The sequence below is a fragment of the Natator depressus genome, chromosome 9 (assembly GCF_965152275.1).
Source record: "Natator depressus isolate rNatDep1 chromosome 9, rNatDep2.hap1, whole genome shotgun sequence".
Lineage (NCBI taxonomy): Eukaryota > Metazoa > Chordata > Testudines > Cheloniidae > Natator > Natator depressus.
In genome coordinates this window covers 9251541-9272293 of record NC_134242.1, presented here as the reverse complement: position 1 = coordinate 9272293, position 20753 = coordinate 9251541, and the positions used below count along the sequence as shown (strand labels likewise).

The 20753-nt window shown below is 44.0% G+C and overlaps 1 protein-coding gene across 6 annotated transcripts in view; it reads right to left on the bottom strand.

Moving 5' to 3' along the window:
• MCF2L2 (MCF.2 cell line derived transforming sequence-like 2) overlaps positions 1-20753 on the bottom strand; it is a 330633-nt gene that overhangs the window by 145127 nt on the left and 164753 nt on the right. For all 6 annotated transcript variants that reach the window (XM_074963488.1, XM_074963490.1, XM_074963486.1 and 3 more), the window contains exons 12-14: positions 20549-20740; positions 19941-20118; positions 1268-1371 (exon numbers count right to left, since the gene is read on the bottom strand). In XM_074963488.1, coding sequence (XP_074819589.1) covers positions 1268-1371; positions 19941-20118; positions 20549-20740 — 474 coding nt within the window. The remainder of the gene's footprint in view (positions 1-1267; positions 1372-19940; positions 20119-20548; positions 20741-20753) is intronic.

Sequence of the window (20753 nt, the reverse complement as noted above, 5' to 3'; positions counted from 1 at the left end):
ACCTCCCAGTAGGCAGAGCTTTGTACAGGCAACTTTGGGCTAGTTGTGTATAGAGTGGGTTTATATTGACAATTTTGATTCTTTAATTGCCATGTAAAATCTGAAGTGAAGCCTAAGGATGTTGCTTAGCTGTATGATGTCTTAGGACAAAGTAAAGATAGACATGGACTAGTCCACATAGCTTGTTGAATCCAGTACTAGTGGAATCTACAGCAGAAAGGAGCCACCTTTCTAACGCATTTGGAGGGATGGTAGTTTTTCTAGATTTTAGTTTGAACAGGCAAGTAAGCATGCCTGCTGCTGGGTTCAATCAGGCTCTGACATTCTCTTAAGTATAAGGTGAGAAATTTTAGCTGAGTTATTTATTCAATGAGTACCCAAAAGTGTGCGAGGTACAATACTGACAAACTAAACACCATCTCTGCTCCAAGCAGATTGCAATCTCAGAAGCAAAAGGACACTGAGGGAAGACCAAACATAGGAGAAGGGCACTATAAGGGAATGGGTCAGTGTTACAAAGCTATGATTAAGTGACTGGTGGTGCATATATCTTAATATTTTTTGTAAATTTGTAGATGGCTTTGCACTTTTTTGACCTTCTTTTGCCATGCAGCAGCAGGTATTGGATTAGTTTGTTATTTTTGAAAAGTATTTAATGAGTAAATTTATCTCGGAGGGGGACTCCACTTGATATGTCTCATTGTTTAATTTTTATCTCTGGAAGGGGCTTGGATACCACCGTGATGAGTGCAATATGAGAACCTGACTAGAACAGAACACCAGTTTTACGGGGTGAATTTTACTAAGGTGACGTCAGAGTAAGATTCCCACTTTAGGCAAAAAGCTATAGTATGATACCTGAGAGCTAAGAGATACAAGGTGAGTGAGGTAATATCTTTTACTGGACTAACTTCTGTTGATGAGAGAGACAAGCGTTTGAGCCACACACAGCCCTTCTTCAGGGCCCAACACCGCTGAAACTACAGTACATACCTGTGAGCTAATGCATTGTAATATGGGAGGGGTATTCAAGATGCACATGCAATACACATATAGCCAGATATATTTTTTTTCCCTAAAGGAATTTCAGCTTTCACCAGAATGCTTATGCTCATAAAATCCAGTATGAAACTGATGTAGAACACATGAGAGTGGGTGGTAGGGTATTTTACCCTGTGTATTTTAAGAGTTTTTGTTGCACCATACAGTGATATCACCTTGCATTCTGTCACAATAGAGACTGTTTCAAAAACAAAGATGCTCCTACCTTAATTCCGCCTTTAGTCTTCTTAACACTTTTCTTTTTTGATAATTCTACCTCAGAGATAGACTTTGGTGGACAGGGACTTTCTGCTGATCTCCTATTGGTAGCTGAGGGAATCAATAGAAACTAACATTAGAAAACTTGTGCTAGCATGCCTAAATCCTAGTTTCTATTGAAATCAATGGGAAAAGTTCCAATGACTTCCCCTGGGGACTAAGATCTGGCCTTTAGTAAACTGGGCAACAGCAAGTAGTTTTAGCTTCCAGCATTATGCATAGTATTAGGGGGAATAAATCAGAGCATTGTCTTAGGTGAGCTGTTAATAATTGTAAAAGCACAAGAATAAAAACACCTGACTTAACTATCCACACACAACAGAACTGCTAGTCAGTTCCAGTCACCAGAGAATTCCCAACTATTTTAAGAGTTATTTTTGGCATGGAAGTGGAAGGGAATCTTGTTCAATTGGGTACAGTAGAATTGGTCCCAAAAAGACCTGAATACTTTAACAGGTTTTCAGTGCTTAGCAGTAAGACTATTAGTTTTCTTTTGCACTCAAAGTACAGTAACTCCTCACTTAACGTTGTAGTTATGTTCCTGAAAAATGCGACTTCAAGCAAAATGTTATGTGAATCTAATTTCTCCATAAATATTAATAGGGGGGGGGGTTAGGTTCCAGGGAAACTTTCACCAGACAAAAGATTAGAGAGAGAGAGAGAGAGTGTGCGCGCATGCACGTGCACACACACAATATAAGTTTTAAACAAACAATTTAATACTGTACAGAGCAATGATGATTGTGAAGCTTGGTTGAGGTGGTGAAGTCAGAGGGTGGGATATTTCCTGGGCACTGCCTTACTGCTAAATGATGAACTAGTACTCAGCTGAGCCCTCAAGGGTTAACACATTGTTAATGTAGCCTCACACTTTACAAAGCAGCACAAATGGAAGGAGGGGAGACAGCATGGCAGACAGAAACACACATTGTGTGTGAGGAGAGAGAGAGATGCACATTGCCCCTTTAAGTACGCTGACCCCACTCTAAGCACATTGCCTTTTTAAGTAGATCAGCAAGTTGAGGCAGCAGCTGCTGCCAGCAAGCTCCCTCTGTCCTGAGCCCTGTCCAGTCTCATCCTCTCCCCCCCCCCTCCACCCCCCTGCTCTATGGAGATGGGGTAAGCAGGGGGGCGGGGGACACCCTGACATTAGCCCTCCTCTTTTCCTCCCTACCCGTACAGCAAGTAGGAGGATCCCAGGAGCAGCTCCAAGGAAGCAGGGGGAGGGACAGCTGAACTGCCGGCAATTGATAGCCTGCTGGGCAGCTGCCCAGCAGGCTATCAAACTTAGGGGGGGCTGCTGGTCCATCCTGGTTCCAAGCCCCCACCAGCTCGCTCCAACAGGCTGTTCTTTCTGCAAGCAGTGGACAAAGCAAGCAGCAGCCAAACAACATTATAAGGGTGCATTGCACAACTTTAAATGAGCATGTTCGCTAATTGATCAACAACAAAACAACGTTAATCGGGATGACTTTAAGTGAGGAGTTACTGTATCTATGCACTAGTGAATGACCGCAGTTACCACAGCTGCTATGCCAATCAAAATGTATTTCTTTTACCGTGCACTTGGAAAAAACACGGTTTAGTGGAGTGGAGATTGTGGTCTCTAAACACTGAGCATTTAGCAGTTTGACAAGAGACTCTGTTGTGTTAAGCTGCTTTAGTTTGGCTCACAGTGAGTGAAGCTGCCAATGAGCCAACTGATGCAACGGGCAAATCATCTGCAGCCCTTGAACTGTCTCTCCTCTGGCTGCCATCTAAAAGACAACGTGTTAGAATGTGCTGAGGGAAGGAGATTCCCTAATACACATGACCCCAGTGTGCAATTATTCCTGTAGTTTAATAGTAATAAAATAAAACTAGACAAAGAAGTAACTCCTCTGTCACATAGCAAATGAAAGTGCATTTAAAAATGTAAGGTAAACATTAGTCATGTTTTCAGCACATTGATAAAGGCAAAGTTACATGTACTGTTAGAAATAAATCTGGATATCAGATGAAATGCTTCAAGGAAGTCTGTGTCAGGCAGCAAAGGCCAAACTTGCTCCTATTCTATTATGCAGCCCTTTTATTGTTTGTTCTGGGGAAATTTCTAGTTAATTCACCTGAAGTCCATCAGAAAAAATAAAAGCCATTTTTTTTTTTTTGGATGTATTCACTAATTTTGAGCACCTCCATATGTGGGTTCTCAAAAATTAAACTAATTATGCATCATGCCAGTAGGCCTGGCTTGACATCCATACTTAAGCGGGAGGCCTAGTTTGTTGGACAACAGGATTAGGGAGGTACCTAGGTCAGCAGGCCAAAAATGGAATGTTTGTGCTAAGATAAGTAAAGGGGTCAGTAAGCTAAAAGACAGAATGCCTGAGCTAGCTAATATAAGAACACCTCCCAGGGAACCATTTACAGTACTAAGAACAAGATAACAATGGGCAAGAGAAGCTGGGGGCGTAAAGATGAGATAAAGAGTAAAGCCAAACATGCACAGCCTATGGACAGAGCATGATATACAGGGAGTGGTTCTTGCAAAGTAACCAAGCCAATCCCAAAACATGCGATGCAATATATACAGAAACGCCCTTTCTTTGTATAACTTTGGATGTGGGGTCTATACCCTGTTCCCACCCGCTACGTTTGAGGTTGATCAACTCAACATAGCTTTGATATATGCCAAATAAAGGAAACTGAATGATGAGGCAGGAGTCTGAGTTCTGGGGGAACTAAGTGGAAAAGGTCTTAAAGGCTACTTCAACAATGTTGAGAGATGTTATGGACCCACAGCTCTCACTGACACCTGCCCATCCTTCTTTGTGGGAGGCTCATGGCAGATAGCCCTGGATGGAGAGGGCACACCATAATGAAATCAGTAAAGAGAAGACCTGACATGTCTTTCATTTTTCATAAATTTATAGACGTCAGGATGACCCCACCCAATTATGCAGTCAGACAGAAGGATATTGTGTCTATCCTAGAAATGTATCAAAATAAGATGAGTATTTCTTCTATCTGTATGTGCTGCCTTTCCCCTTACCCAACTGCATGGTCACTGCAATTAGCAACAAAACTTGAAATGGTCTCTCCCTTCACTTCTCTTTGCAACTCCTCACCCTGCATCCTGGCCCAAAACATACAAAGAATTTCAAGTGTACTTCTCGCGAATTTAATTATTTACACATAAAGATCTGACAAATGTCCTGCATAGAACAATTGAAGCCATTACCATGACTACAAAACAACTGAGTTGTACAGGTCCCATGACTGAGTTGAAATCCAACCACTGGGTGCTGTTTGGTTCTCCAGTAGCTCCTTATTATGAGGTAGATGGGGGAATCTTATTTGGTTTTGAGTACCATTTCCAAAAGCTGCATTCTCCAGCCTTGGAGAAAGACTAGTATATGGAAACAGCTGCTCCCTTGGGGAGGTGGTATAATTTCACTTAGAAAATGGTATAATTTTTTTTTGAGCAGGAGGAAAAATTATAAAGATTTAGTAGTAGTTAGTAATAAATAAATAAATTCCCCTCAATTTTGAAAAGACCTCCCAAAATTTTTCATTTTATTTGAAATTTTTTGTGAATACCTTCTCTCTTTTGCCCCTTCCCTCCCCCCCCCCCCCCGCCAGTTTCAGGTGTTCCCCATCCCTTTTCTTTCACATTTATTCACTTTTCTTGCAGTTGAAAAGTGCAGAGAGAGAGTGTGTGTGTTTTGTTGAAATTAAACACATTTTGAAAAATTTTGTGGACAAATCAAATGTTTCAAAAAAACCAAAACTTTTGTGAGAAAATCCTAGGAGTTTTATCAACAAGCCATTTCGTGTCCCAAAAAAAGCTTGATGGGAAAACATTTCAACTAGCAGCTTGGCTAAAATAGTTTAGAACCCTGTTCATGTTGAACTTTCCCCCTACCTGAACCAGTGGTTTAGTCATCTGGATTGCTCTGGAAGGCCTGCTCATTTTCTAAAGTTCTGTGTACTAAACATGCAAGAGCAGGATTCAAACGAGAGGAAACAATGATATGAAACATAAGACCTTTGCCTAAAGCAGCACTGCTGGTAATATCAGCTACACTGATATTGGCTAATCATCACTCTGAAGGCTAGAGAATACTCCTGTAAAAGTCCAAGCTAATAAGAAAATGCAATCAGCGAGGAGGAAGAAAAATCAATAATTCTTTTGATGTCTTGACCATGACTTGAAGATTTGGATGGCTCCAGTTGATTCAGATACACATGCCTTGGATGAGTTCCTAAAAAGCCTAACCACAGCTTGGTCTCCGACCCAGCAAATCCTAGGGAATCAGTATTTTTAACTCAGTAGTTGCTTTACCAATATAGTTTGCATTTCAGATGGTGGTCGTAGATAGAAATAAATAGAAGAAAGAAGTCCACACCATAAGCTAAAAACCAGCCCCCTGAATTTCAGGGAGGGGTTTCAGATTAGATCTTGCATTCTATCCTCATGGGCAAATTTAATTTCCACAGACTGGGGATTTAGTAAATTTACTATTGTTTTTTCCATTCCAGTTTTAAGTGTCCCATGCATCTTGGACTGCATATAAAGAGAAGTCTCAAAAGGGGGAACAGTGGAAGCCTCTTGTTTGTGCTGATCCACTGCATGGGAGTGAATTTCACCCAGGGCAAGGTGCTAGCACCCACATCCTCAAAAGTCTTAAGGCACCTCACTCCTATTGAAATCAATAGGCACCTAAACACCTTTGAGGATCTGGGCCTAGATGCCCTAATACAGAATGTCTTTTCTACCTCTAGCAAGGAGTACAGAATGAGGCCCCTCCTAAAAGTATCCTTCTGTAAGAAAAGAGACCAATCAGTTTCTCAGGGCTTGTCTACGTTACCCGCTGGATCGACGGGCAGTGATCAATCCAGCGGGGGTTGATCTATCGCGTCTAGTCTAGGTGCGATAAATCGAGCACGCTCTCGTAGACTCTGGTGCTTCACCAGGGCGAGAGGCGCAGACAGAGTCGACGGGAGAGCGCCAACCGTCTACTTACCGCAGTGAAGACACCATGGTAAGTAGATCTAAGTACGTCGACCTCAGCTACATTATTCACATAGCTGAAGTTGTGTAACTTAGATCAATTCTCCCCCCTTCCCCCCAGGCCTCAGTCATTGCCATATGCAATTGCCACAAAAATGAAAGCCTCTTTTCTTCCTCTCCTCTGTACAGAAATATTGTGGGCTGTAAGAAGCTGGTGGTTTCCCACAGAGGCACTAATGGAATTCACATATTCCTACATCAGATAATCTCTCTTTATTTTGCAGGATGTATTTGTTTTATCCTCACTCCAGATGTTATTCATTAGTGAATGAGTGTTCTGTATGAGTAAGTGTAAGGGGTGCCAAAAAGGATCCAATGAGCAGTCAGCTATATATAGATGAGATGTAGTTTGTTTAGGTTTTATTACTAAAATGACCGAAAGGGGTTCACGTGTGCTTCCTCAAATTAACTCAGAGTTCAAAGCTGCCTGGAGTATGAGTCAACTTATTTGTCACTGGTGCATAATACAGATATTATAATATTGGACAGCACCCAGCTGATCCAATATTTTGTTTTATCCGCATTGTTCAATGTGCGGCCCTCGGTCTTATTTCTGGAACATTATTCAAACCCTCCTCTGAAGACAGAATTATTTATTTCCTCATGGGCTTTTCAATGGTGCTGCTCACTATAGAATATGAGTGCTTCACAAACAGTGTATTTTCACATAATACCATCCCCTCACCTCACAGGTATAATCTTCATTTTACTTATGGGGACCTGAGGCAAAGAGATTAAGAGCAAGCATCCACTAATTTTGGGTGTCAAATGTGAGACGCCTAAGACCTGATTTTTTCAGAGTACTTAGAATTATATCATACTCTATATGTTCAAAAGCACAGGCAACCTTAATGATGGGATTTCCTAATTTTTGAGTGCTTGACTTTGCAACATTGTAATGTTCTTCTAATGTAGTGTTTTGTGTGTAGGTTCTTAGGTTTTTAAAAAAGCAAACTGAAAAAAACAAAATAGTCTATCATATGGAATCACATTTACACCCACATAGGACCTTGGTTGGTTGGAACATTTAGGCCCATTACACATACTTTGTTAGTTCAAGTGGCAGAACAACCCATAGCAGTAGTAGGTTGTTGTCCTCTGTACGTTTCACCAAAGGAGGCGGATGACACACGCACTTTGTCAGCAAATATCTCTGAAACTCACTGGCAGGAAGGAATACAAATTTTAGGAGAATTCAACTTCCAATTCTAGCAAGTCTCTGCTGAATGGGTGTAAACTGAGATTTTTTTCAAAGGCTTATAACTTGTAGACAAATTTTGGACATTTTTTAAAAACAGGAAGAGCACAAAGCACTTCCCGAATGCCCGGGCAAGCCTCTTGCCTAATTTCAAGCCCTTGATCCAAAGTGCAGAGGTGCCTGAGCTTCTCAACTAAATGGTTGTAAAATTGTTTTAACCTGGGCAAACCAATATATCTTCCCTGAATCTCATTCAGGAAATGGCCAAACCCTTTTTGTTGAAACTTTCCAAAATAATTTAGCATGAGGCAGACACCCTGTAGGGAAAACTTCAGCCCAAATGTTCAAAGTTTAGCAGCGTTATAAGCAACTGAAAACAGGGTCTTATAATGGGAAGGATCGGGCAACATTAACTGTGGACAGCACTAACAGCTCCACCTATAATACTTTGTAGCTCAGTAGGTTCCTTCCCAAAGTGCTTTACAATTGGTGTGCCAGATTGATCACAACAGCTTGACCACACTAGCCCTATGCCAGTTTACATCAGCTGAGGATCTGGTCCTCTATTTACAGGAATTCCATCAAACACTGTAGTGCAGCCAGCAAAAATTTACCCAACGTATCGGCAACTCAGAAATTGAGTTAATTGGAGCACAGAACGAGCCCATTAATTTTCTTGTCAGGTTGCATCTCTTTCTTCCCAACATGCATGCAGGGATGAATTCTGCCCTCAGTAACTCCCGTGAAACCCTCAATGGAAGTTAACCTCAACGGGGAGTAAACCAAGCTAACCTCAGAGTAACATGTATCTTTATGTAGCATTAAAATAGAAAACTCAAAAAGATTTACAGGGAAATCTGTCTGAAGTGACCACCCAAAGGGCTGTTGCCTCCTTGAGGTTGGTCTATAAGTAAAGCGTGAGCAAATTTCCACAGGCAAACCTCTCCCTCAAGAACAAGAGGACCGGACATGTTTTGTCGTGAACATCATGTCCGTTCCACTCATTGTTTTTATTGTTTTATTAAGTAGGTACAGGCGTTTGGGCCAGCCCGATGCCCACGTATAGTTGGTAGATCAATTTGTGAAATGAGATGCTTCAGAATGAAAGAGGGTATGAATTTAAATATTAAGATTTTGTCCCTGATTCTGCAGTCCAGCGGAGGAATACTTGGCGCAAGTCCGGGGGGGAAGGGGAGGCAGTTTTGAGCCACCTTTCCATGCTCTACCCTCTCCTGAAGGCTTCCCTAAGCTATGCCTCCTGCCAACAGCCCCCAGAAGCAAGGAGTGTGTGCGTGTGTGTATGGGGGAAATGTCACAATAAAATTCCCAGGAGCATTTCATGAATGACCCCCAGCACCACCACTTATGCCCTTTCTTTGAGCATTCTGCATTGGGTGAATTTCTCCTTTTGTCCCTTTCCTTGGAGAATCAGAGTGGGGAACATAGTCAGCATTTTGCTCTGGAAACAGGGACTATCTTTCCAGAGAGTTGGCAGGTGAGAAACATCTCTGGATTTTTTTTCCCTGCACAGGGGAACTCAGATAATAGTCACCGTGTGGCCCTTCTGTGGTCTAGTTAGATATGCAGGTTATAGCACACGAGCCTTACTTTCAGGCCCCCAGCAGCTATTACTCACATCGTATTTATTCACCTGCCTCCTTATTTGCATAGAAATTATATCTAGGAATGCAGTAGCTTCCTGTTGACATAATCTGCTTTGCCTGTGATCAGGAAGATTCAGGAACCTGAAACAATGATGAGTTACAATATCTGCCATAAACAGCACTGGCAGCCTCTCTTCCTTCTTCCCCAATTGGTGCTCAGTAAATCCTTCCAGTACCAAGGCCCCATCCCTGCAATGTGATCCCATGAACCCTCATTGACCTGAGCTGAACTTCACAGAGGTGCATGGGTCTGCCCACATAGATCAGATTGTTGGACCGTTAATTCAGAGAAAAACAGTCAGCTATTATATTGGCTTAAAGAAAAGACCTACATTTGAAGTAGTGTGCCTGGTAGTACTGATCCTCTTAATATGTAGAAAGGATGTTAGGGAAAGCCCAAGAGAGGACAGTTGGAAGAGACACGGGATATGAGGGAGATCCCACACCGGAGCCATTCTTTTTAGGTGACGAGTCTGAGGAACTGTCCCAGACTGAGGTGTCGATGGAGGAAGTTTTGGAACAGATTGATAAACAGTAATCAATTGCCAGGACCAGATGGGATTCACCCAAGAGTTCTGAAGCAACTCAAATATGAAATTGCAGAACTATTCATTGTGATATGTAACCTATTGCTTAAATCAGCCTCTGTACCAGATAACTGGAGGATACCTAATGTAATGCTGTTTTTTTAAAAAACGCTCCAGAGGTGACCCTGGCAATTATAGGCCACTAAGCCTAACTTCAGTACCAGGCAAATTGGATGAAACTATAGTAAAAACAGAATTATCAGACACACAGATGACCGTGATATGTAGGGAGAAAGTCAACCCAGCTTTTGTGAAGGGAAATCATGACTCACAAATCTATTGGAATTATTTGAGGGAGTCAACAAGCATGTGGACAAGGGGGATCCAGTGGATATAGTGTACTTTGACTTTCAGAAAGCCTTTGACATGGTCCCACCCCAAAGGCTCTTAAGCAAAGTAAGCAGTCATGGGATAAGCGGGAAGATGTTCTCATGGATCATTAACTGGTTAAAAGATAGGAAACAAAGGGTTGGAATAAATTGGCAGTTTTCACTGTGGAGAGAAATAAATAGTGGGGTCCTTCAGGGCTCTGTACTGGTACCAGTGCTGTTAAATATATTCATAAATGATCTGGAAAAGGGGGTAATCAGTAAGGTGACAAAATTTGCAGATGATACAAAATTACTCAAGATAGTTAAGTCCGAAACTGACTGCGAAGAGTTACGGGGGGATCTCATAACTCTGGGTGACTGGACAACAGAAAAACAATGCTGATAAGTGCAAGGTAACTCATATTGGAAAACATAATCCCCAAAATGAGGAGGTCTAAATTAGCTATTATCACTCAAGAAAGAGATCTTGGAGTCATCAGGGATAGTTCTCTGAAAACATCTGCTCAATGTACAGTAGCAGTCAAAAAAGCTAACAATGTTATAAACCATTAGGAAAGGGATAGCTAATAAGACAGAAAATATCATAAAGCCACTACATAAATCCATGGTATGCCCACACCTTGACTACTGCATGCAATTCTGGTTATGCCATCTCAAAAAAGTTGTTATAATTGGAAAAAATACAGAGAAGTGCCAACAAAAATGGTTAGGGGTCTAGACAACTTCTATACGAGGAGAGATTAAAAAGACCGGGACTGTTCATCTTAGAAAAAGACAACGGAGGGTGGATATGATAGAGGTCTATAAAATCGTGACTGGTGTGGAGAAAGTGAATAAGGAAGTGTTATTTACCCCTTCACATAACAAAAGAACCAGAGGTCACCCAATGAAATTAATAGGCAGCAGGCTTAAAACAAGAATAAAGAAGTACTTCTTCACACAATGCACAATCAACCTGTGGAACTCATTGCTAGGGGATGTTGTGAAGGCCAAAAGTATAACTGGGTTCAAAAAAGAATTAGATAAATTCATGGAGGATAGGTCCATCAATGATTATTAGTCAAGATGGTCAGGGATGCAACCCCATGCTCTGGGTGTCTCTAAACCTCCAGCTGTCAGAAGCTGGGAGTGGACAACAGGGGATAGATAACTTGATAATTGCCCTGTTCATTGCCTCTGAAGCATCTGGCAGCATACTGGATACTGGGTTAGATGGACTATTGGTCTGACTCAGTATGGCCATTCTTATGTTCTTGTCTTCAAGGCAGTGTGGTCACAACTAAGGCTCAGGAGTCAAAACATCTCTGTTCTATTCTCAGTTCTACCACAGACTCACTGTGTAAACTTGAGTGAGTGATTTAACTTCTCTGTGCTCAAAGAAGTCAATGATACCTAACTAACAGGGATGTTGTAATGTTGGTGAAGTGCTCTGGGATTCTGAGATGAAAGTCAGTTCAGAAATCCAATGAATGACATTTTATACATTGAGCAACTGTTGGAGAAGACGGTACCATTTTAAAAACTAAATTGTCACTTTCTGGCCAGGGTAGTCTAACTGTGTTATTTCCTTTTCCAAGCCCAGGAAATACTGCAGAAAGTCAAATACTGGTACATGGGCAAGTTTTATTTTTATGGCACCCACTCTGGGTCAGTACTATTTAGAGACAGAGCATCAGTATTAATTATTTGCCTTACCAATAAATCATTGAATATCAATCTTTGGTTTGACCTGTCAGGCTTATCTGTTGAAACATTCTTAGGCTTTTGTCTACAATTACCGGGGGTTCAACGCATGGCGATCAATGCATCGGCAGTCGATTTAGCGGGTCTAGTAAATTGACTGCAGATCGCTTTCCTGTCGACTCCTGTACTCCACCTGGACGAGAAGTGCAAGGAGAGTCGATGGGAGAGCGTCTCCAGTTGACATCACGTAGTGTGGACATCGTGGTAAGTAGATCTAAGCAGTGGTGAGCTGGAGCCGGTTCGCTAGAAATGGTTGTTAGATTTAGAAGCCCTTTTAGAACCGGTTGTTCCTCAAGGGACAACAGGTTCTAAAAGGGCTTCTAAATTTAACCGGCCAAAAGTGGCACCTTAGGCGCCGACTCCACGGGTGCTCCAGCCCTGGGGCACCCAAAGGAAAATTTGGTGGGTGCAGAGCACCCACCGGCAGCTCCCTGTCCCACCGCTGGCCCCAGCTCGCCTCCAGCTCCTCCCCTGAACGCACCACCCCGCTCTGCTTCTCCGCTTCCCCAGGCTTCCCGCGAATCAGCTGTTTGCGCCAGAAGCTGGGGCAGGCTGAGAAGCAGGCCGTGGTTTCCCGCTCAGGCCCAGGGAGGCGGAGGTGAGCTGGGGCGGGGGGGCGCAAGGAGGGCCGCCTGCGCCACAGCAGGTAACCCTGGGGGAGGGGGCTGGCCCAAAGGGGAACCGCTCCCCGCCCCAGCTCACCTCTGCCACCCTCGGCCTCAGCGGGAAGCCACAGCCTGCTTCTCAGCCCTCCAGGCTTCCCGCCGAACAGCTGATTCGCTGGAAGCTGGGGGAGGGGGCGGAGAAGCAGAGTGGGGCGGTGGGTTCAGGGGAGGAGGCGGAGGTGAGGTGAGCTGGGGCCGGGCGCAGGGCACGGAGCAGCCGGTGGGTGCTCACCCACCAAATTTTCCCCGTGGGTGCTCCAGCCCCGGAGCACCCAGGGAGTCGGCGCCTAAGGCGCCACTTTTGATGTGATCAGTGGGGGAGCGGCCGCTCCCCCTGCTCCCCCCCAGCTACGCTCCCCTGCCCCTAGGAGCCAGAGGGACCTGCTGGATGCTTCCTGGGAGCTGCCCCAGGTAAGCACCGCCAGGACTCCCCACCTCGCCCCCCGGCAGGTGCCTCTGGCTCTTAGGGGTGGGGTGGGCACCCACTACGGTGGCCCACGAGACCCTCCTGCCCAGTTCTGGGGGCAGTCAGGGTACAGGGGAGGGGGGTGGATGGGGCAGGGGTCCTGGGGGGGCATCAAGGAACGCAGGGGGGTTGGATGGGGCAGGAGTCCCAGGGGGCAGGGGTGGGCAACGACCCCCTCGTGGGGTGAGGAGGGAACCCATTGTTAAGATTTTGGCAGCTCATCACTGGATCTAAGTATGTCGACTTCAACTACGTTATTCACGTTGCTGAAGTTGCGTAACTTTTAGATCGATTTCCCCCAGTAGTGTAGATAAGGCCTTAGTAAGCTAATCATTAATACACACTGTATACTGCAATCTAGGTATTTAACTGGCTCTGATCACTGTAGTATATGAGCATAATCATCTGAGTAGCACTACTCTGGTCCAGTATGAGGGAGGTGGTAGTGTGACTTTCAGGACCAGTGAACACTGTACATCTCCCCAGTATATCGCAGTTCTAGAAATATTTATAAATAACCTGGGCTTGCTAACCATTTGCAACAATATGCACAGGGTTCAAAAGTCATCCGTATATCATTCTGTCTAATCAGTTGTACTTTGAGCTCTAACATAAAATTCACAGAACCACATTCTAGAATCAGTTAGGCTTTCTGCGTAAAGAACTGATGGGATCAGATGGCCTTCATGAACAAAGGATCCAGATTATTTAAAGGGTTGTAATTTACACCGCCTGCAAAGCAAATATGTGCTTTGTTATCTATATTTATTTCCCTCTGCTTCACAGTACATCTGAAATAGTATAAAATTGTAGAGTTTGTGTGCGCTCTGGAAATGACTATAAGGTGCTGATACGTAGGGAGTAAAATTGCATCTTGGTCTACACTACAGAGTCAGGTTGATAAGGCAGTTTACCCCAACCTAATTATGTCAGCGTACACGCTAGAGGCTGGCTCCGGCTGATGTAAGTGCCGTACTACAGCGACATAATAACTGCATCTCCACGAGAGGCGTAGGGCTTTGCCGATGGAGTTAGGGTGACGCAGTATTGTTGTAGTCACTGCATTACTTACATTGGCTGTTGGCTCTCATTCTTGTCAATTGCATGGCTATATCCTAGAGCTAAATTCTCCCAGCAGGGAGCCCTGATACTGCCTGGAGGCTCCTGGCTCCCCACTCCCACCGCCTCCCCAGGATCTCAGCTCCCCGCTGCCAGAAGCCTGGCTGCCCCCCTCACGCCCAGGCTCTCGGCTCTCCGTCACAGCCAGGCTCCCAGTGGGAATCCTCAGTACAGCTGCCAGGCTCCCCACAAGGAGAGGGGAGCCAGGACCCTCCAGGCAGCAGCCCGTCTGCCAGCCGGGAGTGGGGAGCCTGGACAGCAGCTGGGCTGGGAGTCGGGAGCTGGAGGGCAGCTGGGCTCCAAGTGCCAGCCTAGCTGGTAGTGGGGAACCCAGGAGCAGCTGGGCTCTAGGTGGAGCTCCCCATCTGCCCTAGTTACAGCCCGGCTTTCTTGTCAATTTCACGGCTCCAGCATGTAGCGGTGAAATTGACAAAAATGACAGCCAACAGCCAATGTAAGTAATGCAGTAGTCTACACGGACACTGCGTCATCCTAACTCCACCAACATAAACCCTACGCCTCTCGTGGAGGTGGAGTAGGGCACTTACATCTGTGGGAGCCAGTCTGTAACGTGTATGCTGCCATAATTAGGTTGACATAAACTGCCTTACATCGACTTACCTCTGTAGTGTATACCAAGCCTTAATTTACACTTTTAAGGCTCTTTGCTAAAGACTTAGGGTATGTCTTCACTACCCGCCAGATCAGCGGCCAGCGATCAATCCAGAGGGGGATCGATTTATCGTGTCTAGTCTAAACGCGATAAATCAATCCCCGAGCGCTCTCCCGTCGACTCCTGTACTCCACCACCACAAGAGGCACAGGTAGAGTCGACGGGGAAGCGGCAACAGTCGACTCACCGCCGTGAAGACACCACGGTAAGTCGATCTAAGTACATCGACTTCAGCTATCTTATTCACGTTGCTGAAGTTGCGTAACTTAGATCGATCCCCTGCCCCTAGTGTAGACCAGGGCTAAGATTTCATTTTTATAATATAGTGAGGTTCCTCTTTAAAGGGCCCAAAGGGTGGCTCTGTTAAAAAGAGGGTCCTATGAGACACAAACTAAGTGATTTTGAGTCGACTTAAGCTATGCCTTCACTGCAAAAAAATTTTAAAAAATACCTTTGCTCTTTTTAATTGAGATAGCTAACTCGAGTCAGCTCCGTCACTGCAGATCCTAGTGGAGACAAGGCAGAGGTAGTTTTTACCTCAAGATGACTACCCCAGATGAGGAGTAGAGGATTATACAGAAGAAACAGGAGTAGAAAATACTCCATGTGAGTGATGCACAGGAGTTAAGGTTGTACCTTAACGTTTGCATTGTCTGACTCTGGGTTAGTGTGATTTTAAAGCTAAGAATTTACAGTCAATTTTACAAGCAGAAATGCATGTGAATAATTTGCACACACTCAATGAACAATTAGACATCTGTGGTTACTTGGAAGGAAGAATAAAGAGTAGATGATGAGTCCTTCTGAGGGACAGACCATCCCTGGTGGGGGCTTAACTAAAAGAAAGAAACTTTCCAAGAATGCGGAGAGTGCCAGAGTGAGAATAATTTAAGACTGACTCACTGCTCTGTGCACTTGGTAAGTGTCCCCATGTGAGCCAAAGTGGTGAGATAATTGGTTAAGTACCAGGTGATGATCTTCATCTGAGTAGGGAAGGAAATAGACTTCTAGGATGGAGGCTGGCACAACTGATTAAGAGAGCTTTAAACTAGGAATTTGGGGGAGATGGTTGGGAGATGTCCAGGTAATCTCCACGCCGGATTTTAGCATTGAGAGGGAAGAAAATGAAATAAGAAAGGATACAGCTGTGGGTAGGAGAATGTATATAAGGAGGAAGGGCAGTGTGGAGACCAGTCTAATAGGTTATACTGGCTGTAGAATGACCGTGCCTAATAGGGTACAGAACGTGAGCGAGGCCAAACAGCAAAAATGAAGATGTTTGTACACCCATGCGAGGAGCCTAGGTAACAAAATGGAGGAACTAGAGCTACTGGTGCAGGAAGTGAAACCAGATATTATCGGGATAACAGAAACATGGTGGAATAGTAGTCATGACTGGGCTACAGGTATCGAAGGGTATGTGCTGTTTAGGAAAGACCAAAATAAAGGTAAAGGTGGTGGAGTAGCATTGTCTATCAATGATGAGGTAGAATGTAAAGAAATAAGAAGCGATGGAATGGATAAGACAGAGTCCGTCTGGGCAAAAATTACACTGGGGAAGAAAACTATCAGAGCCTCCCCTGGGATAGTGCTTGGGGTGTGCTATAGACCGCCAGGATCTCATTTGGATATGGATAGTGCCCTTTTTAATGTTTTTAATAAAGTAAATACTAATGGAAACTGCATGATCATGGGAGACTTTAACTTCCCAGATATAGACTGGAGGACGAGTGCTAGTAATAATAATAGGGCTCAGATTTTCCTAGATGCGATAGCTGATGGATTCCTTCATAAGTAGTTGCTGAACTGACTAGAGGGGATGCCATTTTAGATTTGGTTTTGGTGAGTAGTGAGGACCTCATAGAAGAAATGGTTGTAGGGGATAATCTTGGTTCAAGTGATCATGAGCTAATTCAGTTCAAACTGAACGGAAGGATTAATAAAAATAAATCTGCAACTAGGGTTTTTGATTTCAAAAGGGCTGACTTTCAAAAATTAAGGAAATTAGTTAGGGAAGTGGATTGGACTGAAGAACTTATGGATCTAGGCCTGGGATTACTTTAAATCAAAGCTGCAGAAGCTATAGGAAGCCTGCATCCCAAGAAAGGGGAAAAAATTCATAGGCAGGAGTTGTAGACCAAGCTGGATGAGCAAGCATCTCAGAGAGGTGATTAAGAAAAAGCAGAAAGCATATAGGGAGTGGAAGATGGAAGGGATCAGCAAGGAAAGCTACCTTATTGAGGTCAGAACATGTAGGGATAAAGTGAGACAGGCTAAAAGTCAAGTAGAGTTGGACCTTGCAAAGAGAATTAAAACCAATAGTAAAAGGTTCTATAGCCATATAAATAAGAAGAAAAAAAAGAAAGAAGAAGTGGGACCGCTAAACACTCAGGATGGAGTGGAGGTCAAGGATAATCTAGGCATAGCCCAATATCTAAACAAACACTTTGCCTCAGTCTTGAATAAGGCTAAAGAGGATCTTAGGGATAATGGTAGCATGACAAATGGGAATGAGGATATGGAGGTAGATATTACCATATCTGAGGTCGAAGCGAAACTCAAACAGCTTAATGGGACTAAATCAGGGGGCCCAGATAATCTTCATCCAAGAATATTAAAGGAATTGGCACCCAAAATTGCAAGCCCATTAGCAAGAATTTTTAACGAATCTGTAAACTCAGGGGTTGTACCGTACGATTGGAGAATTGCTAACATAGTTCCCATTTTTAAGAAAGGGAAAAAAAGTGATCTGGGTAACTACAGGCCTGTTAGTTTGACATCTGTAGTATGCAAGGAAAAATTTTGGAAAAATTGGAAAAATTTTGAAGGAGAAAGTAGTTAAGGACATTGAAGTCAATGGTAAATGGGACAAAATACAACATGGTTTTACAAACGGTAGATCATGCCAAACCAACCTGATCTCCTTCTTTGAGAAAGTAACAGATTTTTTAGACAAAAGAAAGCAGTGGATCTAATTTACCTAGATTTCAGTAAGGCGTTTGATACTGTGCCACATGTGGAATTATTAGTTAAATTGGAAAAGATGGGGATCAATATGAAAATTGAAAGGTGGATAAGGAATAGGTTAAAGGGGAGACTACAATGGGTCCTACTAAAAGGTGAACTGTCAGGCTGTAGGGCGGTTGCCAGTGGAGTTCCTCAGGGATCAGTTTTGGGACCAATCTTCTTATTACTGACCTCGGCGCAAAAAGTGGGAGTGTGCTAATAAAGTTTGCGGATGATACAAAGCTGGGAGGTATTGCCAATTTAGAGAAGGACAGGGATATCATACAGGAGGATCTGGATGACCTTGTAAACTGGAGTAATAGTAACACGATGAAATGTAATAGTGAGAAGTGTAAGGTTATACATTTAGGGATTAATAACAAGAATTTTAGTTATAAGCTGGGGACGCATCAATTAGAAGTAACGGAGGAGGAGAAGGACCTTGGAATATTGGTTGATCATAGGATTACTATGAACCGTCAATGTGATATGGCCGTGAAAAAAGCTAATGCAGTCTTGGGATGCATCAGGCGAGGTATTTCCAGTAGAGATAAGGAGGTTTTAGTACCGTTATACAAGGCACTGGTGAGACCTCACCTGTAATACTGTGTGCAGTTCTGGTCTCCCAGGTTTAAGAAGGATGAATTCAAACTGGAACAGGTACAGAGAAGGGCTACTAGGATGATCCGAGGAATGGAAAACTTGTCTTATGAAAGGAGACTCAAGGAGCTTGGCTTGTTTAGCCTAACTAAAAGAAGGTTGAGGGGAGATACGATTGCTCTCTATAAATATATCAGAGGGATAAACACCAGAGAGGGAGAGGAATTATTTAAGCTCAGTACCAATGTGAACACAAGAACAAATGGATATAAACTGGTCATTGGGAAGTTTAGACTTGAAATGAGACGAAGGTTTCTAACCATCAGAGGAGTGAAGTTTTGGAATAGCCTTCCAAGGGAAGCAGTGGGGGCAAAAGATCTATCTGGCTTTAAGATTAAACTCGGTAAGTTTATGGAGGAGATGGTATGATGGGATAACATGGTTTTGGTAATTAATTGATCTTTAAATATTCATGGTAAATAGGCCTAATGGCCTGTGATGGGATGTTAGCTGGGGTGGGATCTGAGTTACCCAGGAAAGAATTTTCTGTAGTATCTGGCTGGTGAATCTTGCTCATAGGCTCAGGGTTTAGCTGATCGCCATATTTGGGGTCGGGAAGGAATTTTCCTCCATGGCAGATTGGAAGAGGCCCTGGAGGTTTTTCGCCTTCCTCTGTAGCATGGGGCACGGGTCACTTACTGGAGGATTCTCTGCTCCTTGAAGTCTTTAAACTACGATTTGAGGATTTCAATAGCACAGATATAGGTGTGAGGTTATTTTTGTAGGAGTGGTGGGTGAAATTCTGTGGCCCGCGCTGTGCAGGAGGTCAGACTAGATGATCAGAATTGTCCCTTCTGACCTTAGTATCTATGACTCTATGAAACTAAGTGGACTCAGCTCGTCAGCTGAGGATGGTTAAAAGGGAGACAGGAAGAGATAAGAGAGGGGTAGGCTGATAGGGAAGCCCAGAGAAGCTCAGGATCTCAGGGAGATGAGAGCTCTCCCACCTTCTCCTCTGGGTCTGGGAGAAGGTAAAAGCCATAGGCTGTGGGGAACAAGCCCTTGTTTAGCATGTTGTAAATAAAACACATGGTGTTGAACTTGTCACTGGAGCACGCGAGGATTGTGTGCCACATGGAGTGCAGTGTGAGGTAACCCTGCCCTCTGACAGGGAGTTGTAGGGTGACAAGATGTCCCAATTTTATAGGGACAGTCCTGATTTTGGGGTCTTTTTCTTATATAGGCTCCTGTCACCCCCCCATCCCCTGAACTGATTTTTCACCTTTGCTGTCTGGTCACCCTAGGGAGTTGGAAGTTTTCTTGGTAGATCCGTAACCCGATTCGCCCTTACCTACCTCTGCATGTGCATGAATATTTCACATCTGATTCTGAAGCCTGGGCTCACGATGCTTGCACTGAATTGCAAGCGTAAGCTTTCATTTTGGTTATAGGACTGAACAGAACGGTGAGAACAGAATTGGTGTCTCCCCGAAAATCTTCTCTCTGAGGCTTACCTAATGGTGCCGGTCTGGTGCTCTTAGGTGATGCGCGCTTGGGGGAGGACTCAGGATGCGGGGCGACAGGTTGTACCGGCCGAGTCTGCTTGGCTGCCAGCTTCTTCAAACTCACTTGCCTCTTGTCAAACATTTCTTGCACGTCTTCTAATTTTTGTAGAACTTTTTGGGCATTGGCCTGTAGGCAGAACAGATGTGGAATAGATGTCATTCACAGATGGACAGAACACTAGGATGGGATCCTTGCACCCCAACCTCAGAACAACAGCATTAGGCGGTAGCATACCCTGCATTCGGTCTTAGAATAGTGCAGCAGCTGCTCTCTGCAGGCACTGTACTCCCACTGAGTACCTCCCTCTACACACTCCCTGACACAGGCTTTGGGGTGCTACCCCGAAGGGACTCCTTGTGTGATTAAAGACTACTCGTATGAGGAAAGGCCATTGCTCCAAGTGTCCACATTTGGGAATAGTTTGCTATCATAGATCTCCTTTCGCATTTCCATCTGAACCGAAGCCATGAGAGAATATGTGAAGTGTGTATTTTGAAATTCACTGCTGGTTTGTAGGCAGTTTAAATGGGCAGTGTAAAAATTCAACAAGCGTTACCTTTATTTCAGGGGTTAGAATCATGTCGAACTGGTTGTAGAATTCCTTAGGGTTAGACAACTGATGTTCCTTAGCGGTTCCCAGGAATTTCTCTATGTCACACAGCGCAGTTTCGGCTCCCTCTTGTGATTGGCACTTGTCCACAGCTTGAGACGCTAAGAGGTAGATTCCAGCTTCACACCATTGCCTGGCCTTTAGAAGAAAA